This window comes from Dermochelys coriacea, chromosome 12 (genome assembly GCF_009764565.3).
Source record: "Dermochelys coriacea isolate rDerCor1 chromosome 12, rDerCor1.pri.v4, whole genome shotgun sequence".
Taxonomy (NCBI): domain Eukaryota; kingdom Metazoa; phylum Chordata; order Testudines; family Dermochelyidae; genus Dermochelys; species Dermochelys coriacea.
This window is the reverse complement of record NC_050079.1, coordinates 16,723,078-16,746,310: the sequence shown is the minus strand read 5'-3', so window position 1 is coordinate 16,746,310 and position 23,233 is coordinate 16,723,078. Positions and strand designations below refer to the sequence as shown.

The window sequence follows — 23,233 nt, the reverse complement described above, 5'->3', positions numbered from 1 at the left end:
TGCACTGTCACATAGACATCTTTAAAATTTTGATTAGATGCTCATCAAGGCTGTGATTACCATTAGATGGATGCTATCCTTACTGATTTCTGAAATCTGTTCTGTCTGAGGACACTGCTAGTTCATTCACATAAAGAAATAATTATGTTTTTCCTTGAAACTTGTAGTGTAATACTGGATAGTTAACAATTAGTGCTATCAGTTTGATCCACTCCTTTTCATGTACCCATCAGAGAAAAATAATCCCCTGCAAATCTCATCTACAACCCAAACTGGGCTCCTATGGATTCCTCTCTCTCCTGCAGCTAAAGATGCTCTGTTTAATTCTAATCAGGACTTGCTATCTTCATGTTGAAAGGAAAACTACTGAGACTTGGTTAAAACACCTTAAATAACTAAATACTTACTTAACCTTTTTCAGAACTCTGCTTCAGTATTTATTTAGTGAATAGGCGTGTAATCTCTCTTGGTGAAGGGTTCCATCTTTGATATTTCTCAGTTCGTTAGGGGCGCGGCGGGGGGGAGCCAATTTGATGCAGATGAGGCTGGAAAGTGGTTAAAATCCAGAGGTTTCAAGGTTGTTCTATATACTTAGAAATTACTCTTATTAATGTAGTCATTACATCAACTGTTTTCATACATTAGAAGCTCATAGTTCTTCTGAACACTATTTCCATTGTTCTTAATGGAAAGGTGGATTCATTTGTACCACTTCACATTATCAAATTGTCAAGATGGTAGCTTGCTGTCTGATTTTAGTATATTTACAGTGTGGTAACTGTGTTGGTCCCAGGCTATGAGAGAGACACAAGGGTGGGTGAGGTAATATTTTTTTATTGGAACAACTTCTCTTGGTGAAAGAGTTTCATCTGAAACCTGAGGTCACCTGAAGAATAGCTCTGTGGAACTCAAAAGCTTGCTTCTTTCACCAGCAGAAGTTGGTCTAGTAAAAGATATTACTACCTTGTCTTCCTTAGTATATTTAAACATTTAAAAAATAATTACTCTGATGTTGTATTTTAATTCTTATTTTCCTCCTGCTTAAGAGAATTCAGTGAGCTGTTTTACTTACTTTACTTTCTATTGGCATTTTCCCAATCATATACTTTTAAATACCCCCCAAACCTACATCAGTACATATTTTAACTTACTATTTTTATGTTCTCTTGTAATTTCAGTGATATTGACTTGGTTGTGTTTGGAAAATGGGAGACTTTGCCTCTGTGGACACTGGAAGAGGCTCTTAGAAAGCACAATGTAGCAGATGAAGATTCAGTAAAGGTTCTAGACAAAGCAACTGTAAGTCTTTTTCCAATTTAATATCTTCAGGTATACTTCTACTTCGTAAAATAGTATCATTTTACTCAGATTTTGCTTTGTGATGTTCAGAATCAAATCTGCTTGTTTAGTGACAATTTTATTACTCATAATGTGTCTTGTAATTTGTTTAATTTATGGACAGATTTGCTGAGATATTTGTGGGTTTGTCTAAACTGCACTGGAAACCTATGGACCCAACCTTGTGGAGCTGATGTTTGAGCCTGGTCTTAAGCTTCTATGCTGCATTGTAAACCTGGGCTTATAGTTACTAGATTTGAGTCTGACAGCCATACTAATGCATCCATACTTCACTATACAGACCTTCTGACTCTGTCTGTGACTTGAGCTGCAGCCACGCTGCAAAACGACAAAGCTTGGACCCCAAACCACAGCAAAACTTGGGCTCTGACCCATCCCCTTAGCAGGGTTCTAGAACCTGGCTTCTGAGTGCTTGCTGGCCCAAGACAGACTTATTTCTATGTGGATGTAAAGGAGGCTTGGGCTCAGACCTGAGTGGGAGCCCAGAATTAGTGTGCAGTGTAAACCTACACTGTGTGTCTCTTTCCTCTTCTCATTAAGAATGTTTGCATGAAATCAGGGATATTTAATTGTTTTGCATTTGTCTCCCTCTGGTGTTTGCTCTTCACAAGAAATTATACTGTTTTGACTTTACAGCATTTTAAAATGTTTCAGAACAATGTTATTCATTACATTTTTTAAATTAAAAATAGTTTCAGTATGAGGTAAAAATCATTCCCAATTCAATTAAATGTATAAAAAGGGATGAGATCTTAAATTCACAGTGCTCCTGCAATCTTTCTCTCCTCTTTCTCTCTCCCTTCCTTCCTTCCTTCCTTCCTTCTACAAATCTATAAAACAGTTCAAATTTGTTAGTGTAGGTATTTTTGCACATCATCTTTTAGTAATGAAGCTAAATATATCTTGGAAATTTAGTAGATTTCTTTTCCCTTTCAGATAGTTAATATTTAACTTTATCTCTTGCTCTTTTGTCAGGTACCTATTATTAAACTGACAGATTCCTTCACTGAAGTAAAAGTCGATATCAGCTTTAATGTACAGAATGGGGTTAAAGCAGCCCAACTCATCAGAGATTTTATCAAGGTTTGATAATGCTTTATACTAACACTATGGAGTTGTACATTGATAATTCACTTTATAATAAGAATGGGGTAAAGTAAAATGCAGAATCAAATATTCAAACACTCTTTGAAAATTCTTTATCTTTTGTCATTCTGGAACCAAAATATTGCCACTCCTAAGGCTCAAAAAAAGTGAAGAACATGTTGCTGTCTAAACAATTTGAAATTAAATATTCATGGAAAGTATACAGCGAAATTCTAACTATATGTTTGCAGGAGAAGATGCATTAGCATCAATATTAAATGTTGTGTCTCGCTGAGAGTTCAGTTTCTTTATTGCTCATACAGCAGATAACCAGGCTCTATTAATCAAAGATAGATCAGCATAATATAGAGAAGTTTATACATTACCAATTGCAGCAGTTACATCTTCTCTGTTCCAAATTATGAGCTTAACTGTGCTCATATTTGTTTCCCATTGTTTACAACACATTGGACACACCTTTTCTTTTTCTAGTTTTGTACATATTTCAGATATTAGGAGACAGTAGAGTACAAGTAGCCTTAGACCATTGAGACATTTGCAGTAACTGTACCTAGTACACTGTTCATATTCGACAAAATTTAACAGAGCGCACATCTTGCTTCTGATGGATTCTGCATATACAAAGAAAAAAGTTACAACAATTTTACTGGTAGTGAATTTCCACAGTAAAGCTTAGCATGAGTACAAGACATTCTAGTAATACAGTTTATAATTATGTAGCTTAACCTAAAGAAAAAGTATTCTGGGTAACTGTCTTTACTACGTCAGTTATTCTAGTTATTCATGCCTGCAATGATTAATACCAGAGGTTGGTGCAGAAAGCCAAAATAATTGTCAGGCTTGTATAGTAGTAGTAAATATGGCATTCATTATTTAATTGAAAAAGACATTTTAAGTCATGAAAATGATGAGAATAAATTTATTGCAGTTATTTTTGTTTTTTGACTTAGTCTACAGAGTCTAACTGTCTGGTAGGTTTAATAGGTTTGTGTATTAAAACCTTGTGCAAAATCTTTGAACTTATTTCCTTTCCCCTTTCTCTTATTCAGACTTTTAGACATACATGGTAAGCCTTTTTTGGTAAAGCCACAAAAATATATATATATATCTGCTAGCTTGCCCTGTCTGTTCTATGTAGATACATAGAGAGATACACTTCAGTCTCATTGAGTCTTGGCTCTTCCTTTTACAGAGACTGACCTTAAGTATTTGTATGCAGTGTTGTAGCCATGCTGTTCCCAGGATATTAGTGAGACAAGGTGGGTGAGGTAATATCTTTTATTGGACCTGCTTCTGTTGGTGAGAAAGACAAGCTTTCAAGCTTATTCCTGTGTAAGCTTGAAAACTTATCTCTTTCACCCAATAGAAGTTAGTCCAATAATAGATATTACCTCACCCACCTAGTCTTTTAAGTATTTGAATAGTTATAACTTCAGAGCAAAATTCTGACTTTGCGAAAAGCTTTACTGAGTTGAATGAGTAAGGCAAGCAGGATTTAACCCTTAATGCTAAAAATTGATAGTATAGTTCTGCTGTAGTAACATCAGGTTGTGAACCAAATTTTCAGACCTATGGGGTTTCAATAGCTGATGAGAATGTTAGCCTTACCTTTCGCTTGCTAAGGCTCCAATTTTACAAATGCTTATGCATGCGCTTAACTCTGAAGCATGTGAGTAGCCCCATTGGCTTCCACGAGACTATTCCAGTTACTGAAGTTGTGCATGTGTATTACAAGATAGGGTCCTTGTCTTTAAACTAGGGGAAGAGCATAGAAATGTATTTAAACACCTGTTCCAAAACTGGTCATGACCTTCCACTGGAAGAATTATTCTGTGAGTACAGTATTTGTCCACATGGATCACACTCTTAAGGGAGCATGTGCCCCAGGAGCACAAGATTGGATTCTTTTGGCCAGCTGTGTCAACTGGGGTTGTACCTGTCCCTTACACATCCTCATACTCTACCCCACCCAAGGGCCCAGCTGCCTCTCAGATCCTTCTCAACTCTGTGGCAGAATGATGGATCTTAGCTGTGTCCACTTAGAACCCTGTAGCTCTCCTCTATTAGAGTTAGGATTAATGTGTGTTTAGTTTAGTACTATTTAGCCTGTTGGCAAAAAATATTTAATAATAATAAGAAAATATGAGCATCCTCTGTATTGAGGCATTGACTTCATGGATGAAGCAAAATCTGGGCTTTAAGTCCTGCCCTTCCTGTGAGCTGGCTATGGCCAAATGAATGGTCATCCTAAATACCTCTTTTTTCTTTAGAGAAGACCACGTTTCTGACAAGTGTTCCATTTATAGATCTTTCTTCAACTGAGAAGCCCGAGATGCTCACCTGAAATTATTTCTGCCAGAGTGATCAATGAAGGGCACTTCTGACTCAGAGAACTGTGAGTCAGAATGTGGTTCTGCTTCTTATAAACATCATTTGACCTGTTCTCCAGGAAGTCAGGGTGACGCCTCCAATACCTGGGTCTCCACAGGTATCAGAAGAACTCCTGCCTTGTTTCTAGGTACTAAACAATCAGTATAGGCCTCGACGAGTCAGTCAGTTTCTGCTGCTGACCATGGCAGAAAGGGGCATTGTTCTAAGGCCACATCACAGGTCACCTTCCCTGGTATTGTCAAAGAGGAGACGAGAGAGTCATCATACATCTCTACCCTGATATAACGCGGTCCGTGGAAGCCAAAAACTTTTACCGTGCTATACTACTATATGTGAAACCGCGTTATATCGAACTTGCTTTGGCCCCCCTGCTCCTTGTCCCCGACCACCCCCTCCAGAGATCACCCCCAGGACCCCACCCCCTATCCAACTCTCTGCTCCCTGTCCCCTGACTGCCCTGACCCCTATTCACACCCCCGCCCCCGACAGGCACTCACTGGCTGTGGCGGGAAGTGGAGCAACATGGCCCCAGCCCCCCTCCACTCCGCCAGCTCCCAGCTGCGGCGCTCCACTTCCCGCCACCGGTGATTGCGGGGAGGTTGGGGAAAGGATACCCTCTGCACTCACCGGCAGCGGGAAGCTGGGAGCTGGCAGAGTGGAACGGGCTGGAGCTGGGCTGCTCCGCTTCTGCTGGTGAGTGCAGGGGCAGGGGGGATCTCTTCCCCCAAGCCCCCTCCCCTGAGCGACATGGCTGGGGCCAAGGCGAGGGAAGCAGAATGGGCTGCTCTCAGCCCCCCACTAATCACCCAGGCCACTCTGGGCCTGCGGGGGCCCCAAAAGTGCCCCCTCCCACAGCTCCTGCTTCCCAGACCTTGGGGTGGGAGGAATGCCTGCTTTACCGCATTGTATGTGTTATATCTGGTCGCGTTATATCTGGGTAGAGGTGTACTTGTCACTCTACCACTGCTCTTCCTTCAAAGCCTGATCCACACTGCAGATCAGCTTTACTGCCTGATGCATGCTCTTTTGCACACGACTCATCTGTGTCAATCTTCACAGTATCACTTTCCTCTGTACGTGCAGTCTCGCTACAGTGTACATTTATAATGTCTAGAGACTTAGCTATTAGGGCGTAACTACAATTTTCTCTTCTCAACCTGACTCAGATAACGTCTATAAGGCCTATATCTGGGCGGTAAGTTGAAGATTATGGAACATCAGCCTCTTTTGCTACAGACAACTGTATCTCATGAAAGATCATCCCAGGCTTTTCAAAATCCTTCTCTTCAGAGTTTAGCCCCTCTATTCATCTGCTTCCTCTTCATCGGGATATTTCAGGAGCCCTTTTCCCAGGGTTATGATTCTCTTCCCTGGATCAGTTCATGAGTGGGAGCCAGAGGAGATTTCAGGACACTTTTCTACCCACTGTAAGAGACATGAGTCAAGAGGGGTTCAACTCCCTGAATCTCTCCACCTTGGCCTCACATGCTATACTACTATAGTGTGCAGATCTGGCCTTATTGGCCACCATAGAATTATCAAACTCCATTTTTGGGACTCCGATCATCAAGACCCCTTTCACCTAGAAATAAACTACCTCGTTTTGCTGGGCCTCCTAGAACAACACAAGTACTTCAACGGGGTCAACTTCACAAGTTGGAGCAAGACATTCAGAGTAGTGGTGATCATCAAGAGGAATAAGCAAACCCTTCTGTACCTGTGGTGATTTCTTCATCCTTACTGGATGAATCAGTTGACCCCTTTGTCCCATCCACTGTTGATGATTTTAAGGCCTACTGAAGTGAGTGGCAGACATCTTAGAGATCCCTTCAGAAGTTGTCCAAGAAAAGTCACAAACTATTTGGTATCTTGCACTCTGTGGCTCCAGGCAGACTAGTGATGCCCATAAATGAGGGCATCCTTGAAATGGCCAAGGATCTGTGGCAGGCCTCAGCCAATTCTAAAAGATGGATGGTCTTTATCAAGTCCCTTAAAAGGGATTCAAGTATTTTTACATCCATCCTATTCCAGAATCTATGGTAATGGCTGCAGAAAAACAAAATGTGGCTGTCCTAAGTTATTTGAGTGATGAAGGTCCAAGAAACTGGATCTGGTTGGAAGAAAGATCTACTCTTCTGCGAGTCTCCAAGTTACAAAGCAAATTACTATGCATTGTTAGCAAAGTGTGGTTACTTCAATTGGGACAAACCTTCCAGTTCATGGACAGACTTCCACAGGATTCAGTATACGCGGACTTTAATTCATCTCTTGAGGATCAACTGATTGCCAAGTCTGTATTACAGACAGCACTAGATGTTTTTGACGCAGCTGCAAGGACAGTGGCTATTTCTGTCACCACACACAGGTCTCTATGGCTGTAATCTTTGGGCATACCAAAAGAAGTTGAGCCCTCACAATTGAGGACCTGCCATTGGAAGATCATGACCTTTTTAACATCAAAACAGAGGAAGCACTTCTCTCATTCAAAGACTTTAGAACAACACTTCGGTCCCTCCATCTCTAGATTCCAGCTCAGAGAAGGAGACAAGGTAGACGTCAAACCTTACTTATGCAAACACCAGTCTCCTTGTGCTATTACCAGGAACAATCCTCAGACTCTCCCAGGAAAAGACCTTGCTACTGACCACCTCTACTATTACAGGCCACACAGTATCTAATCAGAAGCAGCAAGTTTGACACCATGGTCAAGAGTTTTGAACTGATCTTTGTGAGGTATACTTCTCTGTCCCCCATTTGGCAACCATCTTTCTTTTATTTTTGGAGGCTTGGAATGGAATCACTACAGACTGGTGGATCCTGGAACTCATCAACAAAAGCTATGGATTCCAGTTTCAGTCCTTAACATCTTTTCATCCTCTAGCCCTGTCCCTCCTTGGGGACCCCTCTCATGAGATACTGCTGAAAGAAAAGGTGGACTACTTTCTACAGATTGGTGCAATGGAGAAGGTACTTCCTTATCCTGACAAAGGAAGGAGAATGATGCCTCATTCTAGACTTCAGGCGAATGATATATTCATCTGTTTGGTTCAGGATGATCATTCTAGCTTCTATAATACGTACCAGCATTGAGGAAGTAGACAAGGTGAGATTTGACCTGCAAGAAGCCTACTTCCATGTGTCTATTCAGCCCACAGAAAGTACCTCTAATTCACGGGTGGAAATGGGCACTACAGGTACAGAATATTATTATTTGGACTTCTCACAGCACCAACAATTGTTACCAAATGCTTCTACCGAGTGGCAGCCTATTTATGAAGACAGGGCCTCCACATTTTATCAATACCTTGATAATTGGCTGATTTGGGCTAACTCCTCCACAACAGATCACCAGAGAGTACAAACTGTTCTCTACCTCTTCTCATTAGTCCTCAAGATCAATCATTCTGTTCTCATGCCCACTCAAACAATGATATTCATTGGAGCAGTTTTTGGCTCCAGGTCAGTGAGAGCTTATCTCCTGCTGGGGAGATTTTGCACCATGGTGTATTTAATTCCAAATGTATACAGTCAACTGAGAACCATAGAGAAGGACTCTTGGGTTGTTGGGCCACATGGCATCCTCACACTTGTGATACTGTATTACAGAATTTGCCCTCTGCCTCTTCAACGGTAGTTATAATTAACCTGGCACTTAGAGCATGAACATGCAGTTGTAGGTCCCTTAGAAGTCTTGTCCTCTCTATACTGGTGGAAAGACCTGCAAAAAGCCTACCAAGGCATTACATTCACGTTCCCATCTCCCATCAAAACTCAGTTAACAGATGGTTCTAAACAAGACTGGGGGCAGTCCTAGACAGTCTTCAGACACAAGGTTGGTGATCCCTAGCAGACTCTCATCTATACTTGGACTGGAATTTGATATATTTAGCATGCATATCTTTCCTGCCCCTCCTCCTCCAGGGGGCTACCATTCAAGTCCTGATGGACTACAGTGACACAGTATGTCAACAGAAAAGGTAGAGTGACATCATCTGTTCTCTGAAAAGAATCGGTTTCATCTACAGGACTAGTGTATACAACACTAAATCAGTCTCCTAGCTCTACACTACCAGCTACTCAGAGCAATCTGGCAGACTAACTCAACAGTAAGTGTTTTTTACAAGTCATGAGTAGAGTTCCGAAGACTTGGTCCTCAATCAAATCTTCCTCAAATGAGGTTTCCAACCACAGACCTGTTTGCCACCAACTTGAATAAGAAATGCTTAGCATTTTTGCTCCCAAGGACACATGAATCCAGGCTCCCATTTGGATGCATTCCTGATCCAGCAGAACGGACACTTGATGTATGCTCTCCTGCTATCCCATTAGTCTCCAGAAGAGTAAGACGGGACATTGGCCGGCTAATATTGATAGTACCAGCATAGGTACATCAGTTCTGGTACTCCAATCATACACATAGATCCCTGGTCTGTATATCTGATGCTAGCTGGTTAAGTGCTATAGACAGGAGCCGCTCCATAGAGGTACAAGATATTTTGATTCAAAGCATAAAGGCTTCTACAAGACAAAAGTATATTTACAAATGGAAACTGTTTTCACTCTGGGATGTTCAGCATGATCTTCAGTCCATGGAAATCTGTTCCTGTTATGGACTAGTTACCCTTGAAACATTTGGGACATTCAGCCAGTTTTGGTTAGGGTTCATTTAGCCACAGTATCTGCTTGTCACTCTCCAGTGTATTCTGACATCCATCTATGTCTACATTCTTGAAAAGGTGTGATCCGCACAGTTTCCCCAGTAATGGACTTTCCCCTTCCTGGGACCTAAGTATTGTATTCCTGGACCTAATTAGTCTCCCCCCACCCCTTTAAACCTTTAGCTTCATACTCTTTATGCCACCCTTCTATGAAGATGGCCTTTTTGGTAGCTGTTGCCTCTGCTCAAAGGTTGAGCGAGATTCACGTGTTAATGGTAGAACCTCCTTACACTATATTTCACAAAGACAAGGTTACTCTTGGACCTCACCAAACATGGTCTCAGACTTCCTTTTGAATCAATTCATAAACCTTCCAATGTGTCTCCCTTGACAGCTACAAAAACAAAAACTCATTAAACACATGAAGAACCAAAACTAGACGTGCCCTGTCTTGAGGGCCCTCTCCAACTACCTCCGTAGAACAAAGCCTTTCTGTAAGTCACCTAGACTATTTGTAGCACCTGGGGACGGGCCTGGAGGGTGGACTGTTATGACCCAAAGACTTTCATGAAATAGGTATTGGATGGCATTAACATCTCCTATGAACTAAATTAATTAGCTCCACCCTCTCATATTAAAGTACACTCTACTAGGACCCAAATGATCTCCTTGGCATGCTTGAGAAATGTCCTTGTATCAAAAATTTGCAGTGCAGTAATTTGGAACTTCAGTACATACTTCTGTCCAGCACTACTCACTAGTTCCAGGTACTAGATTTGATGCCTAGTGTGCTGGGGTGGGGAGTCCTGCAGTCTGTTTACATAAGACCTCTGAAACTCAGATCCATAGAGAGAGAAATGGTAGCCAGAAACCCAGAGTGGGATCCCTGCAGACAAAACACCTCCTAAGAACCATTCACTGTAAGGTACGTGACTACTTTCTGAAATAGTTCGTAGCTTTAATGGCTTTGTATTTAATAGGTACTTCAATGGACTACTCCAAAGGTGTTAAGTTTTAAGTGTCTGCAGGATTGAGACCTCTGTTTGTTTTGGATATCAGCTGAGAAGTGGGGAGCTTTGTTACTTCTTAAGTGTCCTGCTACACATTGGACAGACTTTCCCTTTGTTCTCAGTGCATATTTGTCTAATCTTGTAAGAAAAGAAGTATGTCTGTGTGTTTGATTCAAACAAAACCAGATCATTTCCTCTCTACTGTTGTATTAATTGAAATAGATATTAGTAATAGAAGACCACTGCGCCTCGTTAATTAAAATGCAAAAACTGTTTTGTCCATAAACTGCGTTAAGTCCACCTCTTCTCCGTTACATGTCCAAAAAATGCCAAAAGATGTCTTTTGGCCATCTCTTTACCATTTTATATAGTGAGTCAGTGTTTATAATGGTCTCAATGTTTATGAACAGCCAATTTCGGTGTAGTTTTCACAGCAAATGTGTACATATGTACAATATTAGCCTAACATCCGTGTTGTTCTTTTTCAGAAATATCCTGTATTACCATATCTAGTTTTAGTATTAAAACAGTTCCTGTTACAGAGGGACCTTAATGAAGTATTCACAGGTGGAATTGGTTCTTATAGTCTTTTTTTAATGGCTGTCAGCTTCCTCCAGGTAAGTTAAATGAAATTATTGATGCCATTAGGGCAAAAAGGATTTCTTGTTTTAAGTTACTTAAGCACTTTAACAATTATTTTTTGTTTTTACATTTTTCCTCAAATTTATAGTATGGTTCTACTCTGAAAAGTGACTGTAAAAATGGCATCATAGCATTGCATGTCTGTCACTCAGTGACTTGCTGATTAAATTTGCTCAGTTAAAAAGTATTAAAATAATATAAATATTCCCCTTAACTGCCAGCTGAACCTCGCTCTGAAAAGCAAGAATTTCTGTCCTGCTCATGCAACATCAGAAACATTACCAGTGAAGGTCAGACTCTGCACTCTACGCCTGTAGACCTCATTGTCTACAGTTGAGTTGCTCAGTTGTAAATGAGGACAGAATTTGGTTCTGCAATTGGAATTTAGTTAAAAACTTGGTGAAAATATGACAGATTATAATCCAGATCTCACATTCATAGCTGTTTTTGCTTTGGAGGGTTTAACAAATGTAAAAAGTGGTCTAAACATTTTTATCTGAAGTTGGCAGATCTGATTCTTAGTGCTATTACCACATGCATGTGTGCATGCACATGGTTCTGTTGACCGAGTACCCTTTTTTTATTATATAGTCACTTTTCAGAATAGAACCACATTCAAGGCAATTTCTTGGCATTCCTTTAGCCTGAAATTCTTTATTTAAACTCTGGATACATTCTGAACAGTGGTAGCACAAGAGACATCATGTTGTTCTGTTGGGGACCACCTTAGAGGTATGTCTACACTGTACACCACTAGCATATGCATAGCTACACATGACAGTGAAAGGCTCTGGGAGGCAGCAGGAAAAGGTTCCAGCCACAGTGAGTTGCCAGAGCCTTTCCCTGCTGCCTCCTTCCTGCCAGAGCCTTTCTCCACTGCCAGAGTCTTTAGCTGTAAGCAGGGAAAGGCTCCGACAGATCCATCCTGTTGGAGTCTGTCCCTGCTGTAGGGAGCTGCCAGATCCTTTCCCTGCTGCCAGAGTCTTTCCCTGCGATGGAGAAAGATTCCTGCAGTGGGGAAACAGCGGGACACTATGCTGCTAAAAATAGCAGTGTGGCCATGAGAGTTGCTGCTTGAGCATATAGAGAACCATGTTGGGTATAAACCCTAAGGTTCTGGCAAGTGTGTATTTGCTACTTGCTAAAGCAGTGCTTCACTGTCTACCCTGTTGTTTATACCCATGCTAGGGGGACATGCAGTGTATGTACATTACACACCACTGTAAAGAGTGTGCAGCATAGAGATGCCCAGAGAGAGAGAGAGAGAGAGAGGGTAGCTTCAGTCATGACCATTTCATTTCTCTCTCAAGAAGATGCAAAAGGGAGACCGTTCAGATGGTGGGGTTTTTTGGTATGGAATACAACCATAAATTTCATTAATACAGGTGATTAACATCCATCAAAGGCTAACCATATATCTCACTAAAACCCAAAAACAAATTACGTGGCGAGGGGAAAAATTGTCTTCAGTGGTTTAACATCCTTGATGACTATGAACCTGAATCAATCCAGTGGAATCAGTTTGTGATTTATGCTTTAAATTAGATGAAAACTCCTAAGGAATAAAGACTAATGTACCCACCAACAATGCATATTAAAGCTGTATTCCATTAAGAGGTTTGGACCATATCACAGTCATGAGTAAAGCACAAGTGGTTTGTCCATGTTAAAACCCCCAAGATCCAATAGAAGTATTAATTGTAAATACTTAAGGTATTGGCAGGATTTATTTTCTTGTCCGCTTCTCTTCCTTTCCTCTATCTTGTCTTCTCTGTATACGACTTGGGCATTTTGTCAGCTGTACGTAAAATATACAGGTATCTAGGATAATCGTGTACTAATGCTTGCATAATGTTATCAAGAGGTTTCAGGTGGCATTTTAATGCTTTGAGTAGAGGAGTGTATTGTAATGTCCCAGAATCCCAAAATGGCAATATAGTATTACTTTTCTAAGTTGCTTCTATATTTTTTTTTTTAAATTAAAAAAAAATCCCCCCTTCTGTTACGATTTTAATTTTCTATTCATTCCTCCCATTTTTCAATCCTGGGAAGATAAGTTCTTATACTGCTGGTATGGTGATGGTGGTGGTGGTGGTGATGATGATGTATCTTCAATTTCCTATAGCCCAAATATTTTTAATCAGGTTAAAACTAAAGCATAACATCTTCAAGACTTTTTAACATTTGATTTCACACCCACAGATTGAAGCACTTTGGTATATCAGTATCAGATATATCATTCATGGTAAACTATGCTTACCTCCATACGTTTTATCACTTTTTTATTTAATTAGCACAGGATATATTCTCAGGTTAACAATTAGCTGCAGATATCTTTATAATACCTGTTCATTTTGGGTTATACTTGCTGTATATTTTCTATGAGTATGTGACTCATGGTTTTGTTTCCTTTGTCTTTGGTTAGTTATCCCAAACACTTACATGGGATCACCTATGTTATTCATTTCTAGAGGATTCAGCTAATTGTAATAAAATATTTTGGCACTAATTATATAATGCACAAATATCTGTATAGCAATATTATGGTACTCATGAGAAGTATTGCAGAAATTTAGAATATATCATGTTCTGGCTTTTCCATACATGTTTTAACTTTGAATAAATGATATGCTTTAATAGTAAATATATTTTCATATATTCATAGTAGTAGAATAGCTTGATGATCAGACTTTTTAGTCTGTTCCTAGAGTTGGAACCCCACAGCAGCTGTGAAATAGTGGTCAACTAAAAGAATATTCTGGGTATTAAGCAAATGAGCTGAGCAAGCATACATAGTTTTAAGAACATTTAGTTGTTCTCAACTCAGATCTCGCTTTTGATGACTAATGGCATTTTTGTGATCAGTAAAATGCATTGATATCCACTTAAGTTTTTACATATTCTAAAAGGCAGCTTCAGGCAGTTACTCATACTTCAGAATCCTTACACAATAGTGTATGGCCCATGTTTAGACAGCTGGCCAGGCTAAATTATGCTTGTGTTCCAAGCACAGGTCTGGGAATTGAACTCCAGAGTTGAAATCCATGCTCTGACACAAACTTTTCTGGTTGCCTAGGAAATTCACATAGTTTCTGCATCTGTAAAATTTGGGGGATGCTTGCTTGCCTCACAAGGATGCTGTAAAATGCTTTGGTACTGTCAACTATTAAATACTTTTAAACAGCTTAAGTCAAGGGAGATTATTTCTGGTCCGTAAAAAGGAATATTAAAAACTTTTGAAGTCTGGAAACTTTAAGATAAGAAAAAACAAGTTTATTTTTCCTTGTTTAATAGCTACATCCCAGGGAAGATGCCTGCATCCACAGTGCCAACTATGGTGTCCTTTTAATAGAATTTTTTGAATTATATGGACGTCACTTCAATTACCTGAAGACTGGAATCCGAATAAAGGATGGTGGTTCATATGTGGCTAAAGATGAAGTGCAAAAGAGTATGCTGGATGGCTATAGACCATCAATGCTATATATTGAAGATCCACTACAGCCAGGTATCATAGCTTAATTTGCAAAATGTCAACTATGGCATACTGACTAGGCTCAAAAATTTAACCCAAAGGAGTTAAACAGGAAAAGTAATTTTCTTTAACTTCTTTTTTTTAAATTCTCATTCAGTTTTTGAAGACTGTGTTTATGAATTCCAAGAGAAAATGCTCATTTTATTTATAAAGCATTCCAGAAATAGGGGTTAGCCTGTCATCTCTATAAAACCAACAGGACACTATGGCATGAGTTAAAGTGACCTGAATACCTAGTTTCAGAATAGCAGCCATGTTGGTCTGTATCCGCAAAAAGATTTGTTAGTCTCTAAGGTGCCACAAGTACTCCTGTTCTTTTTTCTGAATACCTAGTGATTTCACTGTGTGTTGTTACAACACTGATTTTCCATTAATAGGGTTCAGTTTTTGGTATAATTGACAGTGACTAAAGGGTGATTATGGCTATTACAAAGCCTTATTTATCTGAAACCTCCTGTGGAAGATGACACAAAAATAGGTGTATTTATGCTTTATATACAGTATATGCTTTCTTTTTCACATTGTGTATGGATTTTCCAACTACTTGTATCCTAGATTCCAGTTATCTCTGGGGTTTTAGGTTCCTTTGTGTATTTTTCTCAGTTCATTAATGTTTGAATTTTATCCCACACAAGAAATGATTTAAGGTGGGTCAGGATTTCAAAGAAAGTAAATCCTTTTTTTCTAAAAGCTCATTTTTCTGTGAGCTCTTATTCCAGTGTTTCAAAGTCAGTAAGCATTGCATAGAATTAATGGATTATCTATGTATTTATTTTTAAGGTAATGATGTTGGGAGGAGTTCATATGGTGCCATGCAAGTGAAACAGGCCTTTGATTATGCATATGTTGTTTTGAGCCATGCTGTATCACCAATAGCTAAATGTTATCCCAACAATGAAACGGAAAGGTAAAAGTTTAAATGTCAAGTCAAACCATTAGTTACATATATTCCTGTGTATTTAAAACTAATCCGTGGTTTGCTTTTGTTTTTGTTTTCTTTACAGTATATTAGGTAGAATAATTAGAGTAACGCAAGAAGTGGCCTCATACAGAGAGTGGATATCAAAACATTGGGGAATGCAGAGTAGGACTGAGTCTTCATGCAATGGTAAGATTTGGCTACCCAGTGTGATGCTTGCTTTGCAAGCTTTTTGCATGGTCAGCAATGTAAAAAAATGTTGCTGCCTTTGACCTAGAACAATTAAAGGGCATAGGTCTAAATATGAACAGTGCATTTTACATCTCATCTATAACTAAAGAAGCGGCTTCTGTCTATATGTAAGAAACAGGAACAGTTTAGTTTTATACAATAATGAGAATTGCCTTAACACAGTCTACCCTGTTTTGATGTGACTGATTCTCCCTCTACTCTACTCTTGCTCCTTATTTTACCACTTTTCACAAAAACACCCAGGGCGAGATTTTCAGAAGAGCTCTGCACCCAATAATTCCTATTAGGAACCCAAATAAAGAAGCCAGATTTTTTTGGACTGTTGAGCACCCAGGGGATCCCATTGAGGTAAAAATGGGAGCTTCTGGGTGATGAGCACTTTATAAATTGGGTCATTTTATTTAGACTCGTAGATAGCTGAGCACTCTTGAAAATCTATCCCAAATCAGTCCTATCCAAGGCAAGGAAAGCTAATTGATAGACCCCAGAAATGCTTTTTCCCTTTTGAATTTTCATGGGCTATGCATAGTTGGTGGCAGTTTTTCATCACATACAGTAGTGGGGTTTTTGAGTACGAGTCCAGTCCTGAAGCTCTTACTCATATGTGCAGTTCATTGACTTCAGTCGGACTACTCCTGAGGAAATGCTCTGCTACATTTACAAAATGCAGCACTTAATAGAAATTAATACTCTTTCTTCCATTTACTCTTTTATTCAAGGTAATGGAGTAACTTTGATAGTAGATACTCAGCAGCTGGACAAGTGTAACAATAATCTCTCTGAAGTGAATGAAGCACTGGGAAAATCTAGAAGTAAAACTTCAGAAACACTCAGTAAACATTCTTCAAACTCTTCATCAGGTCCATTGTCTTCCTCATCTTCTACATTGTCCAGCTCTAGTGATGTAGTAAGTATTAAAAGTTTTTTATTTTCTCTTTTTTGTATATGTACAAGTGTAACAATATAGGCATAACCAATCATTTCCTACATATCTCAGATGTATATAAGGTGAAGCTCTTCATATAACTCCTATTTATTCTAATGAATTGTTTTTGCCAGAAAACACACAACTGACATAATGTACTTCTACATCTGTATGAAAAGTGCTCTCCCTTATATGAGTACAGTCACATTCTTTGCCTCCTTTTCATCTGTAAAATACCTGTGTTTCAAAAGAGATAGGTAGAAATAAATATAATGTAGGAAAAATTTCAAAAATAACTCATAAACACCTGTTTGAATAGATTCTCCATTTTTATTTCTTTAATCTGGTTTAATATACTAATTTAAAGATCTCATGGAATCAGTCATGCATCAATGTATTTGCAAGCCAGCGCCCATTTGTTGGTTGTTTTTTTAGAGTCCTGGATTAAGAGGATTAATATTTAGCAGGACCAGCATGTTTATCTCCTCAATTTTGTCCACTTTAGTTTTATTTAAAAAATATAAATTTACTAATACCTATATTTGCATGAAGGATTCTGACGGAACACCATGCAAAACCTCTAAACAGTTGAGTTGCCATCAATCTACTACAAACAGAGTGGGGTCACAAGAAATAGCACTGGAATCCTCCCAGTCCAGTGGGAAAAGGCAAAGCAGCCAAACAGCTAATACATCCAACAGCACAAACAAATCTCAGGTTTGTGAAATGTTTAAAAGAAATCTTAAACGTTTTAATAACTTTAATGGTATCTGTTCTCCTGAAAGTATGAAGACCTTATGGAAAGGACAGCTTGTGGTGAAAATGTGGAGCCTTTCTTTTTTTTCCTGCTAACTTTCATTTCTATTTTTAAACCACAGTAGAGTAAGAGGGCTGTTTTTCCTCATGAGGTATTGCACAAATAGAGTTTTGTGTGATTATCCCAGAGAAAATGAGCCTGACATGTTAGCTATCACCTGCTATTAGCTGTACTATAAGATTTGTATTCAAATTTAAGACCTGCGTCCCAAATTAAAAGTTTTCAGTTTTTATTGGAGAAATGCATATTTAATTAGTTTAGCATAAAGATCAAACTCCCCCCCCACCCCAAAAAAAATTGATAAAAAATAATTTGACTAACAACCTCAAACACCAAAAGGCGAAGTTCCTCTTGTTAAACAGTAATCCTGTGACAATACAGTAGTCTGGAAAATCATGATTTCAAAGCAGTGTTCAATTTGTACAGCTTCAGTTTTATGGTGACATGTCATTTTTTTACAGGAATATAGTTAGAACAGCTTAAATATTAGTCTGGAACTTTATTCCTGAATGGTAGAGTTTCAGAACTATTTTTCTACTTATTTAGATGTAAATATTTTTACAGACATCTGTTAAAGATTTCCAGTGAATAGTAAATTAGACCATTTGCAAACTAGGCCCCATGTATCTTAAAGGGTGCACCATAAAGAACTTTCTGTGCATTGTGATGTGAGTGAATGTTGCCCTCTCCTTGTGCAAGAAATACCATTGGGTGATCCTCATCTCTCCCATTTTCTTGACTCTGAATCTGTTTCAGTAAGGTATAGTGCAACTGTTACAGTTCTGGCTTGCATGTAGCACATAAGTAAAACCAGTCTTATCCTTTTTAAAACACAGGGACTAATACTTCACTTTGTACCTTGAATTAAGTTATGTAATCCTGTCGTTCTTTTAATTGTATTATTTAAGGGCTGGAGCCCAGCATCTTGTTTGTGTCTCTTCTGAGGTTGCTGAAGTGAAAGAGAACTTCTTGTGCTGCAGGTTAAGCACAGATGTGATTCTTCCCTTCATGTCAAGCTCTTTTCAAATGCACTGTCTCTTGAAGCTGTAGTGGTTTTTATTTTTTTAACCAGTAATACAAGTGTTGTAACAGCCATATTCTATTTACTCTAATGTTGATTTACCATGTCCCTTTTCTTTTACAGCATGGATCAGCAAGATTATTTCGCTCTTCCTCCAGCAAAGGCTTCCAGGGTCCAACAAACGCAAACCACGGTACCTCAGTGACAAACAAACAGCATCAAGGCAGCAAATCACATCAGTGTTTCCATGTCAAAAAGAGGAAACACAAGAGAGACGTGGCCCTTTCTGACCTTTGTAGATAGTTGCCTATTTTATGACTGTTCTTCTGTGTGCAATGATCTCATGCTACAGGATAGTTTGATAGTGACTCCTTGGATCTCTTGTGGAGCTTCAGACTGTTCAGACATTGATTAGCAACTGCATTTTTTTCCCAGCTCGCCACGGAACGGATCATGAAGATAGATCACTGCAAAAAGAGGAAAAAAGGCTGATCATTTGATGTCATATGCTACGACAGGGTCATTTAGCATATAAAATCTTGAATGTAAAATAAATTTATCTCCCATCAGCTCATGCTGAACTGTAGAGGTAGTATTCAGTGTGTTTGGCAGATTACAAACAAAACAAAAAAAAAAGGGAAAAAAAGGTGAAAAATTGTATTTTGAGGGAAACCCAGCCTTTAAAGATGAAAAAGTAATTCATGCATGATTTTTTTATTATTTTTGCATATACCATTTTATTGTGTGTATATATAGATGACCATATAGGAAAATTGACATTTGTAATAGTGGATTTGTTAATACTTTTTACATAACATTACTGTTTAAATTGTAAACAGAATTTTTCTCAGGATTAGTTTGGAAAATCTGAATTGTCATCTTAACATCTATATAAAGACACTACTAGTTATATTGCTCAGAATTGCTTTTCCTTCACATTGAAATGATTTAATAGAACATTTATGATCTTCAGAAGTTGTTCCTCTAGAAAGAAAAAGGTTTATGGTGGCAAACGAAGTCTCATTTGTATAAAGTGTACATGTACTTTTGTGTAAACACTGACTTTTTGGTCATCTCTGACAAATAACCTTCACCTTATTTTCTAGAGTTCCATCATCTTAGGCAGTGGGGGGTTTTCAGTTTGTCTGTCATCCTCTTCCCACCACCCCGCCAGCAGTCTCCCATTTTTAAAGAAAAAAAGCCACTGTCCGAAATGTCCTTTTCGTTGCAGTAAAAGCCAACTCCATTTGTTATAAATGTTTGCATTCCTGGGCTGCTCCAATCCCATTCCTTTTGTTTGTGCCATTTTTCCTTCAGAGTCATTTTTTTGGTCTTTAATATATTTTTGCTAAACTCATGTGGGAGAGAATAACTGTTAAAGCTATAAGTACATTTTCCTATTAAAATATTTTTTCTCATTCCCCTTTTAAGCATTTTATATTGACACTAATAAATTAGTCTTCAAATAATAGAAATATAGTTTGTATTGCCTTAAAGACCCAAGCCTTTCCTAGCCTCCTCGTACCACTTCATTGAATTTGTTACCTTTAATCAAAAGTTTTAACACTTTCTGGTTCAGTTACACTTTAAATTTTGGTTGCAATAAATTAATGCCATGAAAGCAAATTAAATGTATGATTACCTTCACGTGTATAGTTTGAAAAAGAAGTTGGGGGCACTTTAATGACAGAATGTTAAGTGGCATTTACTTCAACATTTTTTTCTTTAAAGAGGGAAGAGTTTGTGTTCAGCATACCTGCATGCATTTAATGCAGCTGTCTTGGAGATGATGTTTTTATAAAAAGTACTGTTAGCTTTTAGAACTACTTTTTTTATATACATATACAAAACATTGCAGACCAACCTGATCTTTAATGGGCAGTGATCAGTGCAATGACTTTTTAAATAAAATAATGCTAAAACAAGACCCAAACTAATGTCATCACTGAAATAAACATTTTCAACAACATATTGGTGTTTTACTTCAAAAAGGAAAATATATATTCCAAAAGATGGAAATTCATAACATTTACTCATACAAACATTAAGAGCTTAAAAAGTGATGTTAATTTGACAATGTTTTAAATTTTAGATTCACATTTTTATTCTGATCAGATAATTTTTATTAACAAGATGTTGCGCTTTTGTTCATAGAAACTAGTACACGTTGTACCACATTATGCATAATCACAGTATTTATTTTGTTTTAGATTATTGTGAATGTGTAGATTTATGTTCACCGCTTAGGGAACAATTATTTATAAATTATATTAATCCAGTATTGTTAGCTGCTATTAGCAAAACTGTTCCAAACACTTAATACTTGCAAAGATCTGTATCGCATTTACCACACTGAAGTGTTTTTAAAAAGAATCACCCTCATTGTTGAAAGCAGATGAACTCTTAGGGTGCAGATATTAGTGTTCCAGTAAGCATGTGATAATTTTAAGGTGGTGGTAGCGGGAAGATAATCTTGATTCCGTTGGGAATCTTAGGATTGCCTCAATTTATGGTTTTCATAAATTTAATGGAAAATAGCTTTTCCAGGACTGCAAGTTTCTTTTTGGTAAACAGTATCTTTCTAAAAGAGAAAAGAAGCATGAAGGAAAAATTGAGGTGTATTTTACATTGCCTCAAATGACCAGCATTGTATTCATAAAATACTGTATATCTTGCAAATCTTTATTTAAACAGAACAGTTGAACTGTTCATTTTTCAATCTGAAGTAAAATACTTTCAAGACCTTTTAGTTTGCCTGCTCATTTGTCTTGTATATTTCATCTCTGTATTTGATTCAAGTCTAGTTCCTTTTTGAGTTTCAGTACTTTTGTGAAGATTTTGTGAATATATGAAAAAATAAATGTTTAATCTAAATACTCTAGTTTATCAGCATTCTTGACGTTCACACATTTTTCTTCTGCAATATCGTAGATAGAACAGATTATTTAAAAGCTCTTGTTCATAGTATGATTTTATTTCTCATTCATTTTTCCTGATGTACTTCCTCTTTGTATGACTGTTTCTTCTTTGAGTGATTGTGTATGTCCATACCACTTCAGGTGTGTGCATGCCCAGTGCATTAGCATTGGAGACTTTTTCATCTGCAGCACCTGACGGTGGCGCACACGCAACCTCTGCTGCCTCATGCTTGTGTGTGATGGTTTAAAGGGCAGAGCCAACCCCCTTTAGTTCCTGTTTACTGCCCAGGACTGTTGTTGAAGCATTCTGCCTTACTGCTGCAAATTTTACCTTGTTCTTAGTGTTACTAATTGATAGTTGAGTATGAGGATATTTTTAATATTAGGTTTCCTTTTACTGGAGTACTTTGTGTACTCTTCAGTTCCCACTGTTTGGGTACTGGTGCCAGGGCATGCCTCAGACTCCAGATTTCAAGTCTTGCGATGGAGGCCAGAAGCCAGTGCTGGTTAATGACACACTCCAGGTGCCTAAGAGAAACTCAGATCTGGGACAGGTGCTAAATCTGCAGGAACTTTGAACTGAAAAGGACAGGGAGATCATGCTGAGGAACCTTCTGATGGAGGCAACCCTATGTCTTCCTTAGAGCCTTCTTGTTTGGGGCACACACTGAGCATGTTTGCTTTGATTAGGAGCACTCCTCCAGTCTTGGCAGAGGCTCGACAACTATCTTTTCCAATACCGAAGAAGAGGCACCAGAAGACAGCATCAAAGAACACAGCATCCAGAACATTGGGGTCCCCAGCACTGAAGTCCAGCAAACAGCTGGAAAGGAGGGTAGAGTGCATTTGATGCTGACAAATAGCACCTCAGACAGGATAGCTGACTCTGGCCCTAATATCTGTCTTGTTGAGATCAACCTCTACGGTGAAACCATTTGGCTCAGCCGTGGCATCTTTGTTTAGCTCAGCAACAGCAAGAGACTATCCCAATGCATTCACCCCCTGAGGCCATATGCCATGGCATGCAATCTGCCAAGTTTCAGTACCAGCAATGCTGGTGAATCAAGAATCATTTAACCTGCTTTGGGTAGTCATTCACGAGGATTTGCAGACTACTGGAGTTCAGCACCTGGCACCATGGGCATCTCTGGGCACTCTAGTACCCTTATACAGTGTTGCTGAAAGGCAAGCCGGCAGTGATTTCACCAATGCCATCCTCTCCGGACCGCGGCACCAACAAGAGCTGCACTTGCTTGGTCAGATGAATCTGGTTCATCGTCAGAGTTGGAAGTTGGCACTTGTGCCACAGCTGCATCACATTAGCCATGTATTTCAGTAGCAGCAAGAGACCCTATTCAGGACTGGGGCTCTGCTGTGCTAGGTGTTGTACAAAGATATAGTACATATACAGAGATGGTCCTTGTATCAGAGTTTAGTTTTGATTGAAGCTCTCAGTTGCCCTGAAACAGATCAATGTATTGTACCAATGCATGATTCTACAATTTTAAATTCAAAAAGAGGGGAAAACCAGCCAGTAGGTAGACACATACTTTTTTGAAGATACTTCAATGCCTGTTCTTTGATGAACCTTTCAAAATCCAGAATAACAAAGCTCTTTCTGATTTCTTGCTGCTTCAGCTACCAAGAACAGCTAAAGTATTTAGAAGAAAAAATAAGAA

The 23,233-nt window shown here is 38.7% G+C and overlaps 1 protein-coding gene across 3 annotated transcripts in view; it reads left to right on the top strand.

The window, feature by feature from the left end:
* The window catches only part of TENT4B (terminal nucleotidyltransferase 4B), a 52,857-nt gene extending 31,347 nt beyond the window's left edge, over positions 1-21,510 (top strand). For 2 of the 3 annotated variants that reach the window (XM_038368404.2, XM_043494849.1), the window contains exons 4-12: positions 1,179-1,299; positions 2,335-2,442; positions 11,014-11,142; positions 14,462-14,675; positions 15,483-15,609; positions 15,707-15,810; positions 16,593-16,780; positions 17,351-17,515; positions 18,760-21,510. In XM_038368404.2, the coding sequence (XP_038224332.1) occupies positions 1,179-1,299; positions 2,335-2,442; positions 11,014-11,142; positions 14,462-14,675; positions 15,483-15,609; positions 15,707-15,810; positions 16,593-16,780; positions 17,351-17,515; positions 18,760-18,939 (1,336 nt within the window). In that variant the 3' untranslated portion in view covers positions 18,940-21,510. The remainder of the gene's footprint in view (positions 1-1,178; positions 1,300-2,334; positions 2,443-11,013; positions 11,143-14,461; positions 14,676-15,482; positions 15,610-15,706; positions 15,811-16,592; positions 16,781-17,350; positions 17,516-18,759) is intronic. The other variant, XM_038368405.2, reaches the window with a different exon arrangement.
* Positions 21,511-23,233: the final 1,723 nt, after the last annotated feature.